Source organism: Melospiza melodia, chromosome 6 (genome assembly GCF_035770615.1).
Source record: "Melospiza melodia melodia isolate bMelMel2 chromosome 6, bMelMel2.pri, whole genome shotgun sequence".
Taxonomy (NCBI): domain Eukaryota; kingdom Metazoa; phylum Chordata; class Aves; order Passeriformes; family Passerellidae; genus Melospiza; species Melospiza melodia.
The window spans coordinates 31,453,165-31,465,965 of NC_086199.1; the positions used below are offsets into that span (position 1 = coordinate 31,453,165).

Genomic DNA, 12,801 nt, shown 5'->3' on the forward strand with positions numbered 1-12,801 from the left:
GTACATAACATGTTTATTCAAGGCAAAGTGATGGGACAAATTAACTTCCGTAAACTATGAAAAATGCAGCAGGTTATAAGCAATATTAAGAGTTTTGTTTTAGCCCTAACTAAGCAGAATTTTTTGTAATGCGTCTAAATTTGAGCAGGAACTCATTCTTGCTGACATTCGAATGCTATAAATTGTCCTGCTCTATGCACATTTTAACTATGTACTACCACGTCCACATGCTGAAATAGAGTTAAAGAGATTTTCACTGTTTTCAATCTAGGGAATATGGTCTGTGGTAATTTCTTAAATAAGCAGGAGAATCCTTGGATCAACATGTGGAATTAACAGCATTCTGCAGCTGACATGAAGTTTAAACAATCCAATACTCACAGTGAAATTGCATTGAAAATAACAGAATGGCAAGATGGCAAGTGGCCATACTGAAAAAAACCCACAACACAATGAAAGAAGAATCTTCTGGGATATTCAAACTATCTGATAAGAAAATATTAACAATGTAAACATATTGTTAAAGGAAAATAATAATGAAAAGCATACATTGCATCAAAAATATGACAAATAGAGGAGAAGAATAGGAAAATTTTGTTTGCTGTAAGTATCAGAGCACAGCAGGAATGCTTAAAATTTCATCAATAATTTTATTATAGAGTATGATTTGAAATTGAAATGTGCAGATTTTTAAAATATTAACTAACTGGGGAATTATTAACTAACTGGGGAATATCTTCACACAACATGAAGAATCATTCCAAGCTTCATTTCTGAATGAAGATGAAATTGTCAAGTGGTTCCAAAGAGACTTAGTGCTGTTTGCTGTAGAAAGTTACTGTTTTATTGCTCCTGTCCTTTGTTCCCTAGTCTGCCACTTTACCTTCTATAGCAATGGCTATGCAAATTTTTCAGTTCAGGAAAATTTTTTTTCCTGCTGGAATTTTACTATTTTAGGAAATGCAAAATTCAAAGATAATGTTGCTGCCATTGTCTGGCAGCACTAGGAGTTCTGAAATTGGTATTTTAATACAATTTCACAGAAGTTCAATCTCTTTTTTCTCGTAACTTTTATGCTTTTTTAAATCTTGACATTTTTTCCTTTTTTGCATCACAGAGAGGCTCTGCAGTGAACAGGGAGAATTCCTCCAAGAGGACAAAGTAACCAAGAAGAAGATTCATAAAGGCACACAGTATGCACACAGTGGTGCAACCATACATTTAACAGTTGAAAGACTGAAACATTTCAAGTTAGGCAAGATTAGTATCAATAATTAACCACAAGCTGGGAGACGTTCATCAGTTCACCACATGGAAATGCTGAAAAGCCTGAACAGCTCATTAGGAAAGACTGACTAATAAACCCTTGCTGACCTTGGCTGCTCCTTTGAGCTGCAGCACCAGCAGAGAGAGAAGCATACATGATACAGATTTTCTTCTGTATGTGCATGCTGGAATACAAAAATATAACAGAGAACACTCAAAGCAACCAGCCACGTTATGGATGCATTTCATCTTGTAAAAGTTAAAACAACAATCTCATCCTGAAGCAAAACCTTATTACCAAAGTCAGCATAAATCCACATATATGAAAAAGTTTTGGGTTTTATAAGTACTGTAGCATATTAAAGCTTTCAACACTATTAATCATTGGACCCCATATCCTAATAGCAGATTTCAAAAAATAGTGACTTTTGACAAATCATGATATTCCTATCCCATGCAAGAATTCACATATGCACAAACAAAACTGTGGGGGAAAAATTCTTTTTCTCCAGAGAGGAATAATAAAAATCCTTAAGAGCATCCAGGTCAGATTTCTTTCAATTTAATCTGCTCAAAAGTATTCCAGTCTGTTATAATAGTCTACCTATAGAAAAAGAAGATTTAGACAAACTAAAATAGTGTAAGATGTTTTGATTTGGTGTTAAAACATCCAATTTGTGATGTATGTTCTGAAGCCGAAATTAAATTTTACTTTGACATCTAAGTAAAAGACATTTTAAATTGCCAAAATAAAACTGAGATCACCCAGTTCTATAAAGAGGTATTTTGATAAGCATTCTGGCATACAAGAGCATTCAACACTATTCACCATTCCATCCCACAGCTGAATTAAAAATTCCAAAATGTTGCAGAGAGAAGCAGTAACTTTTGTTGTACTCATGTCATAATAAAAAATGGAAGCATTCATAAATAGAAGCATACTGACCGCAAGGAAAAACAAATGAGAAGGTGAAAAGACAAAGAGACATGAAAGAACTTAGGAAATATTAGACATGAAAAAACAAATTTGTAAAAGAATAAAATGGTCATAATAGAGCTAGAGTTTTACTACTTAATAAAACCCTAAATGTTTTTATGCCTTTGTGGTCTCACAACAAAATAAAAATAAATTATCTTTAAATTATCAGATAATTTTGACTGGTGCTATGACTTTTCCTTTCACATTCCTTTTTCTTCCACATTTTTCAATGTTTTCTGGGGCACTTTGAGGCACTAGTCTTTAACCTCAATTTATGATATGAAATAGTTTTCAAAGTTAAGGAAGTTCTGTGAAAAGGAAATTACTTTCTACCCACTTCTACATTTCAGCTCTTGGAACCTTCACAAAAAAAGCAAAAATGCAAACATTACCATGGAAGCCACAAAGGTCACTATGAACACCTCATGATACATTCTTCCCTAAATGAGGCCAGCTTGCTCTTTCATAATGCCACAGGCAGCTTTATACCAACTGCATTGCCATTCACTATTTCTTAAGTTTCAGTAAGATATTCATAACTGTGATAGATACAACTATACAGGTACTTCTTTCTAAAATTTGCCATGAGATATAATAAAACCCTAGTTTTGCATCTCTTAAAATATGATATTTACTGAATTTTTAATATTTATTTATGAACAATTTATAAGCTAGCTATAGCTAATTTTTTATCAAATACCTATTAATATTTCTTACACTATATCATATGACATGCATTATGTAATACTATTATGTAACAGAAATACCTGAAGATACTAATATTCTCAGTTTGGAAATATATAAAAGATCTAGTGAGCTGGTGGAAGCCTAACAATCTGTGTCGGAGAAAAACATCCCTGCATAGGGTACAGGGTTACAGGACAGCTAAGGACTTTTCTTCCATCTTCAAAAACAGCCTTTAACTCCCACATAGCTAAAGATGAAGGGATATTTAGTAGGTTTGTTCTAAAGGCAACATGGAGACATCAGGGAAAAAGTATGCTTGAATGTATGCTTGAGTTTTTACTCATTTTATCAATTTAACTTACAGGAAAAAAAAGCACGGCGCACCCTTGTGCAGCTATGTGTTGGGTTAAATATTAAGCACTGCAGACAGAATTTTGTCTTCAAGTAAATTGCTTTCTTTCAGAAGTCAGGAGTCCATTTACATTATTTTGATTTATGTTGTTGTCATCTACTTAGTTGGTTGTTAGGTACTCAAGATTTGGTTCTGCTGGACAAACACTACAAAGGTGTTGACAGCTATGACTTATCAATTGAGCAACTTAAATTTAGTTTCATAATGTGCAAGATAATTTCTGACCTAAAACTAAAACAGATACATAAACAGTGCGCAGGATGTCACCACACTCAGTTTAGAAGGAAGTACGAAACATGAACACGTTTTTTGGGAACTTCTTCTGAAGGACTCAGCTGACATCTAGTGGCAAGAGCAGGGAAAGCAAAGCACTTAACAGCACAGAACAGAAATCGTTCCAGGTCTTTAAACTATATTATTCAGTATTTTGTTAACATTAAGTGAAAAATTCAAGAAGTCCTTTGAATGCAGCAATAGCATTACCCTTTTAGACATTAGACATTCATGTGGATGATTCAGCTGAATTATATACATTAATTAACTCTTCAAGAGTTAAGTGTTATGCACATTGTCATGCAAGAAGAGCTGGTGCAGATTCATAAGTAATTGACTTGGTGTTATACATGTCATAATCTTAATAAGTATATACACTACATGACAAAAACTGAATTCAAGTGACATCAAAAAAAGGAACAGTGCTTCAAGTTTTGGTGATAACATAAAGATGGCAAAATGAAATACAGTACAGTCATGTGCCCTCCCGACCCAGTGACTGTTGTGCATCTTTCAAGACTGCTGCATTCACTGAAACTTCAGTCTCATAGATTCAGCACCAACCCCCAGACACTAGTGGAATGAGTAAAGCCCTGGCTGCACTCTGGGTATTCTGTATAAAGTTTATAGGAAATTAACACAGTGATAACAAATATTGAAGAATTAAAAACAATCTGGAATTCCTGTTCACATACTCAAGAAAAAAAAAAAAACTACAATAAAAACCGAACAAAATACAGGGCACTTTCTAATGCTAAAGAATAAAAATATCGCTCAGTTATAAGCCACTATATACAGGTTTCAAGGAACAGAACCTAGATAATGTTGCTTACTTTCACTTTCAGAGGACAATTCAGTAATATTTTGAGAACTTTCCCATACATATAACTTCCATAATTCTTAACATTTCTCTAGGCCTTTTAGGAATAACAAAGACCAAGGGTCTACTCCTAACCTTTTGAAGAGAAAGTATGATAATCAAACCTTCTTCATAAACACCACATAAGGAATTTGGATTAGTTTGCAAAAGAGCTGCTTAAAAGACATTCCTGTCTGTAGGTTCCTTCAGTGCATAGCATAAAATCAGATTTAACCCAAGAATTTCCTATAGTTGGGATACTTACCATCATATTTTTCTGTTATACCATTAAAGAATAAAATGCAACAAAGTATAACATTAAATCATGACACCATTTCATTCCCCCATTCTATGTTCCCACTGAAATTTTATAATGTAAATTTCAATACGTCGCATTATACAATGTGATCTGCCTAATGACACAGTTCATGTATCACTGTACTGGATTATCAGAATTGTCATGCTAGTAAATCTGTTTATTTTCCATTCTATTTACTTTAATGATGATGAAGGAAATACTGAATGTTTTGTAATTGATGACCACTAATGATTTGGCATACGAACCTGTATTAGAACACAGTGCAGCTACACTTAAGAATATATCATAACTTGTGAGAAAAGGAAGATGCTGGCAATTTTAACTAGGGGTGACCACCAAATTCAGTTATACTGCCATTTAAATTCCTGTTTTTATGATAAAACCACTCTATTGTAATATTTCATTTTACTTACCACAGCCAAGGGAAAGTGACTTCTAATACTAAACTGTTATTTCTGATTTTGATAACTAGTTGATCAAGTTTACACTTTAAAAGAGCAGATATCAATATAGAGTGCTCAATACTAAACTTCAGAAAGTCTCACACATGCTTATTTTCCTGTTAAAATTTCAGAAAATTGCTTCTATAGAAGAATGTTTCACTGAGAAAGAGTAAGTAGTTAAGCATCAATGCCAATACTGCATTGCTGTGTTAGGTGGAAGAATTTAACAGAACAACAATAAGGAGAACTACAAAGAGGAAACAAATAAAACTGCTTTCAGACATCATTTATGAGTGCAGGTATAGATTTTAACAAAATTAATTTTAGCTGAGCTGGCAGTCAACTGAAAACAACTTCTTGAAATAAAGAATTGAATTCTTAACATTTGATAGAAAGTGTATATTTGCACCACTTAAATCTGTAAAATGCACTAGATAGGGAAATATATAATTACAAAACTATACCTTTAATGTTTCAATTTCTTCTTTGTGTTCCCTCTTCAAATGCAGAATGGCAGCTTGGTACTCTGTAGAAATAAAAAAAGTACATTCCCTTAGAGTCAGAAAACAATGGGTCATTTTCAGCATAGAATATTTCATACAACACCACTGGGTCCAGAGTGCAGGTGTAGGCTCTCAAATAAATGACCTTTTGTGGTGGTGATGGAAAAGAAAATCTGAACACAGTAATTAGCATTTTTTTCTAAGACCACATGACCAGATTTTCCATGGTGCTTCTGAGAGAAGAGGATAAAGCAGAGGTCTTCCATGCTAAGAAGGGAAAATACGGAAAAAAATATGACAGACTGAAATAACAAAAGGAAACTATAGTTTTGCCTTGTTTTGCAAATAAATGTGGAACTGATAGGATACTATGACATGCACATGTATGCACACACACACCCTCACCTGAATTCTAAAACAACATGCATCAAGTAAAGTGATTTAAATGGACAAACATACAATCACTATACACAGTCAAACTGGATAAAATAGCAATCACAAATACAAATGAAGACCTCGGAAGGTACCAAACAGTGACATACAAAGAATTCTTTCTCTCAATTCTATCATAAGAAGAACAATCACAGAGTTTAAGTACAGAATCCTGTGAATGACATACAGGATAGCTCTGCCATTTAGAAAGAATACAACAAAATCCAAAGGCTGAGAGTATGAAACTGAAAGCCAGAGAAATTTAAATCAGCAGTGAAAAAATGAGGAGGCCAGGCATTGATCGTGCAGGTTTAGTGATGGCATAGATTTACAAAACCTCTAGGACCACTAATACTATGATTCCCCTTAATCCATACCATGCCTGCATTTGGCCAGATGAAGAAACAGAAACTCCTTCAAAGCACCAGTCAAAGGCTTTAAGAGATCTTAAGAGAATCTTTGGTAAGACACTGGCCCAGAAGCTACAGCCCTCCTAAACAAGTGACTGGAGTTTGTTGTTAGATGACCAAAATCCCACTTCCATCTGCTTTCAAATCAAAATCTATACAGAAGCGTGTTTCCAGTTTTCTGGCTTGGCTTCTGCCTCCTCAACTAAATCCTAACTTAAACAAGGTTTGAAAACAGGCCAAAGAATTTAAATTTTATTGTCAATGGTGTCTAAGACTAAGGAGTCTGCGTGACCCATTCAACAGAAGAACTAACAAAATAGCACTAAAGTATCAAAGTATGGACCAAAGTACCAGATAAATAAAACACTTCAGTGCTTATCTGCTCTTTATTTTTTTTTCTCCTTTTTCTCTTCAGAGCACATGAAGGAAAGAGGAAAGAAAAGGTAACTTGATCATCACCATGAATTCTACATGACATGGAAGCTTTTAATGTAAAGCTTCCATGTCATGTATACGTGGATTTTTTCCAAACACAGGTGAAGTTATCATCAAGCAGCTGAACTGATACATAAAATCAAAAGGAAATAGGATCAATATTTTATACAGCATAAAATAAAAACCTTGGTGATTCCAGCTAGCTATAGCATCTATCTAAACTTCTCCTTGCCCTCTAACAGGTCTCTACTTAAGACCTTTCAGGCATAAGAGAATTGCCTGTCTGCTCTGCTGGAATCACAACTGGTTAGGTCTACAAACTTTTAGATTTTCTACTGTTAATTCCTTTGACTGGTTGATATTCCCTATGGATACAGGCTCTGCATATCCATTCACCTAAACAGAATATAAAACAATTGCCTCAGGTCCCCAGAAAAAGTTGTGACCCTTCTGGCACCTGAGCTGCCTTAAGCACTCAGTGTGCAGGGCATGAACCTTATGAATGTCCTAACTTGAAGGTTAGCTCTTTAGGGTCACATGATAACTGAAGCAAATAACAGGCTTTGAAAATGCTCCTAACAATCAGTTCTTAGTTTAGCTAACAGAAGGATACAGATCTATCTTAACAACAAAAGATCTGCTTTCTATGTGGAGTTGCCCAATGATTAAAATTCCTTGAGATTTGGGTAAGAGAGTCATAATTCACCTATGATGACACAGACCTGCACTAGCACCAGAAGCAGATTTTTCACCATGTCTACCCATTCCCAACCCTCTGTTGCTTATTTTTTTATCTTGGCACAAATGTTTGCGCAATTAGAGAATGATGGAAGAACCCCTATGAATGCAATCTAAGACAGCACAAGAATTTAATTTTTTTTAACAACAATTAAGTATATGTCATTGCTGGCACCTGTTTTTCATTGCTTCTAGCTGAAAGCTCTGAAACAAGTTCTAGAGATTGTTTTGTTTAAACTTTGTTCTAAAGCAGAAGACAGAGAGTAGCCATTCTTTTATAATTTTGTTATTCCTTAAAAATATGCTTTGAAAGTACTAAGCTAGGAGAATAAATAATAAAAACTATTTTCTTAAAACACAACTATTGCATAAAAGCAAGTGCATCATAAACTGATATCCTGTAACAGATTCTATAGATTGTTTATGATGATACAAACTGACATTCAACAGCATAAGTTTCTAATTTTATTATTTTTAATTAGAAGAAACTATCTATTGGATAGAAGGTGATACCCAGCAAAGTACTTTAATTCTCAAGCAAATGTTTATTTTTCTGTACAAAATATTATAATGCAAATCACATCACAATTATATTGCCTTGCACAATATAAAGTAACTCATGACCATTCCTTTTCTATATTTTGTGAGGTCACCTTAATTTAGTACAATCGTACACAGATAGTTTACATTTTAAGAAAACAACCTGTATACAGAGATGGCAATCAGGATCATTAAAACGTTGAAGAATTTGTTTAGAAAAAAATAATTTCATTCATGCAATTCCAAAAATCAGTTCCTTAACATACTGGCAACAGAATAATGAAGTTTAACTATGCAGTGGTGTTGGAATGCTGTTTAGGGTGGTAAAAATCAAAACAGCAAAGCAAACAATAATGACATTTTAACAGAAGGAACTATAGGAGAAACAAAATGTAAGTCAGGCTTTATAAGCTACTTAATTCTTAAATTCCATTTAACTAAAAAAAAACATTCATGTAGACTACACATGAAATACCAAGGTATCACTGGATGATTTGTCTAGGTTAAAAATTAACAGTGCTGGAGTTGAAGAAATCTGATATGGCTCTGTAGCCAGCCTGATTCTCACATAACCACTGGAACTCATTTGGCCTTGTGAGCCAAGACACAAGAACACCTGAGGGCAGGTCTCAGCACTAGCACAGACACAAGGCTGCAGCTGAACTGCACCTCCCACTTCCTGGTGCTGCCCTACCTTAGGGACCCTCCAGACTGACAGGGAGAAAAGCTTCTAATCACAAACCACAGAATGGCTGAGGCTGGAAGGGACCTCTGGTCTGCATCCCCACCTCTCCCAGAGCTGGCTGCCCGGGACCATGTCCAAATAGCTTTCAAATTCTTCCAGGAATCTTCACCCTCCTCATCCTCTCTGGGCACCCTGTGCTAGTTTCTCAGTCAACCTCACAGTGAGAAATCATTTCCTGATGTTTAGTCAGACCTTTCTGTGTTTCAATGTGTGCTCACACTGATCCTGATACCATGTACCACCCAGCTCTCTCATTTTTACACCCTACATTATAGGTCCAAGCTGATCCTTGTGTCACAAGGTGACTCTTTACCTAGTTTGTGCAATGTCAGGGGGGTTGCATTTTCACAAAATCAAAGAATCCTTAAGGTTGGAAAAGACCTCCAAGATCAAGTCCAACCTTTGAGCAAGTATCTCCATGACCATTGAACCGTACCAAGAAATGACACATCTACTTATTTTTTTGAATACCTCCAGGGGTGGTGACCTGTTTCAGTGCTTAACCACACTTTCCTAATACTCAAACTGAACCTCCCCTGGTGCAACTTGAGGCCACTTCACCTTATCCTATCACTAGCTGACTGGGAGAAGAAACCAACCCCTGGCTGCTACCTCCTTGCAGGTAACGAGCAATAGATCTCCGCTGAGCCCAGAATAAACAACCCCAGCTACACCGGCTGCTTCTCATAGGAATTACATTCCAGATCCTTCATCAGTTTTGCTGCCCTGGACATGCTCAAACACCTCAAGGTCAATTTGCTGAAGCTTTAAATTCTTTTATTATGACACATAACAGAAGGCTGATTGTACAAATATCCTGTTGTACTTGCCTGGTCTCCAATGTGCCTGCAAGAAGACAGTGGCTGTAGAGCATAAATTTATCTTCCCCTTAAGCAGATATTACTCCTAAGAACTTTTGAGACAAATCAGATTGCAAATGCTAAGTGCACCAATCCTAAAAAATTACCACATGCAAATTAGGATTTTGTTACTGAGAAAATAATTTTAAAAGTCACTCATTTACAAAGGGCATTCAAGCTAAAAAGTAAACAATCTCATTGCACAGATTCCACTCCAAACAGCTTGGAGTCTCAGTTTTTATTTACTACTTCTAATTTACTACTTTTTCCTTTGTTTTCAGAGTATGCCATCCCAAGAAAAATGTAATAGATTATGTAAGCTGTTGCCTACTTGGGCATATTCTTTATTTTTGGAACCTGATGCTACCTGCAATCAATAATTATAACGCACTGAAGCTAAGGCAAACTTTCATAAAACTGATCATTTTTTCTAAGATAGTGGGATGAAGCAGAAATACATTAACAAGCCTTAAACAAATATTTGTTACATTTGCCGACAGCTAGCAACATAATATCATTTAATTGTAAAATGTTTCACTAAAACATTTTTGAAAGTAATCTGAAAGTTGGCGAAGTACATAGGAAAATGTATAGAGAACTCAGTGATGACTAAAGATATATAGTGACATGAAAATGCAAAATTTCCTTTTTCTATGTTGTTGTTGGAAAAATAAATCAATTATTCACTGTAAAAAAATATAATCTATTTCCATTTACTTGCATGTTTTGCCATAGCCAGCAGATAACATTCTGATGAGAGAATGCCAAATTTGTGTTCGGGTCTTCCCTACTTCTACTAACTTTGCATCAGCTGCAAAGTCTCAAGTCTTATTTTTCCAGTTCAATTCTATTTTTTTATTACAGTTTTTAGTCTTACTTTTTTCCTAATGAGTAGCTTTAAATGTTTTTTGAGAGTAACATATATATTTCATATTTCCTTGCTCAACTGCACGTTCTTATAAGGTGCTTGGGAAAAAATAAACCATGATTTTTGAAGTGATGAACTACATAATTATCATGATCCTGTTCTGCCACCCGTTGATACAGTCAATATTAGAAAGTATCATAACTTCCAGTCATGCTATATTTGGTTCTGCTTACGTGCAATTGCAGGAAGAAGTAAATCTAACTAGTATTTTACCTGATTTTAAAAAAATTACCTTGGCATTGAACATTGCAAAGACAGAACCAGTGCAAACAGGATAACCTTCCTTCCCTGTCATGTTTGCTATCAGTGTGCTACATGATTTTAAAGTACATTTTCAATATGGATCGTATAAAGATAACACTGACTAAAACAATACCAGTCCATCTGGAACATACATTATTTTCTTCATCATTAGGTACTACAACATTTGAAATACTCCAGTTAAAGCCTAGAATTAACATCTACACAAGTAATGGACTGCAAGAAGGAAATAAAATTGTGTTTTACCAAGCTACCAAGTGCAAGGAGGAAGTAATTTCGTGTCCTGTAATTTCATCAAACATAGTATGTGAACAGATAAATAATTTTTGTTGAAGCACAATGGAAAAACGGAAGCTGCAACCCCAAACAGTTCAAAATGGTTGAATAAGGAAGATGGACACAATGTGAACAAAGAGCTTAAAGTGCTGTACAGCATCAGACAAGGAGTTTTTTATTGAATCACAAACATCTACTGTGTGAAACAACAGAGTGTCACGCACTGTGAAACTAGGACAAATGCCTATACCCTTATAGACACCAACATCTGCTAGAGTGAAAACTGTACAAATACACAGAGAACATTAGGGGTATGGTATATAGGTATGGCACCAGAAGTTTTATTCATGTTCTCTTGAATAGCAACTTTTAAATTAAAAAGTACCTGGAACCCAGAAAGCTGACAGATACCAAAACTTACACATAGGGATCTATTCCAATCCCTTAATATACTATGATTCTATGATTACTAATGGCATTATCAGTTAGTATTTAATTAACTCTCACATGGTTGTCAATGGGATTTTACTGTATTTCTTTGTCAGCCTTACATGTGCTGTTGTTCTGAATAAGGATCAGTATATGTCCAAATACTTTTCCATAACTCTAATGTTAAGATCTATGACCATGTAATTTTCACTACTGTCTTTGCTCCAAAGACTTTAGGAAAACAAACAAACAAACAAACTACTGCCAAATTACAGCATGTCTAATATGAGAACAAGAAGAAAGTAACCTAAATTCCACTCACTTTAGTGGGAGGGCAGCCATTGAAACTTAAGTTCCACAAGCTAGAAATCTGAAAACAGTTCCTGATGTCTTATAGAACTTCTGTAGTCTTACCAAGTTCTTAGTTCTTCACAGTGGTAGATATAGCAGACTCAGACTTTATCACTTCTATTCCATCAAGGAAAGATAAATACGACCTTTATGGTAACAAAAGACACCAAAGAGTAGACAGAGACAGACAACATTATACTGTTCCACCCACCTGGTGGTCCCTCCTTATAAAGCTTTAGGTGAGCTAGAGACAAAGCATAAGTAAGATGGTATTCAAGCTTTATTCAGAGAACTTGTACTTTACACTCATTAGCTTCATGTTCCAGCAGGTAGTCTTGCACACCCCCTGCTTTTCATTTCATTACTAAAAATATATAACTGAACTGGTATTTGAAGCTCCCCCTTATGTTATTTTGTCTTGCAAAAAATTATGAACTGCTTGTGAACTGCCAAATTTCTGAAGTGTTGCTAAACACTAGCTCAGCCTATCAAATAAAACCAAAATCAAATAGCAAGTACTTAAATAAATTTCTACCATGTAAAAATATCCCATGGATGGATAAAATATCCCTTGGTTAACCATGGGTCACATGCAACACTATGAAAACAAAGCCACCTCTGTAGTACTCCCCAGTACCAAAAACAGGCCACACAA

General features: G+C 35.1%; 1 protein-coding gene across 5 annotated transcripts in view; it reads right to left on the bottom strand.

Annotated features, from left to right (window-relative positions):
* FMN1 (formin 1) overlaps positions 1 to 12,801 on the bottom strand; it is a 172,817-nt gene that overhangs the window by 101,321 nt on the left and 58,695 nt on the right. For all 5 annotated transcript variants that reach the window (XM_063160502.1, XM_063160501.1, XM_063160498.1 and 2 more), the window contains one exon: positions 5,703 to 5,764. In XM_063160502.1, the coding sequence (XP_063016572.1) occupies positions 5,703 to 5,764 (62 nt within the window). The remainder of the gene's footprint in view (positions 1 to 5,702; positions 5,765 to 12,801) is intronic.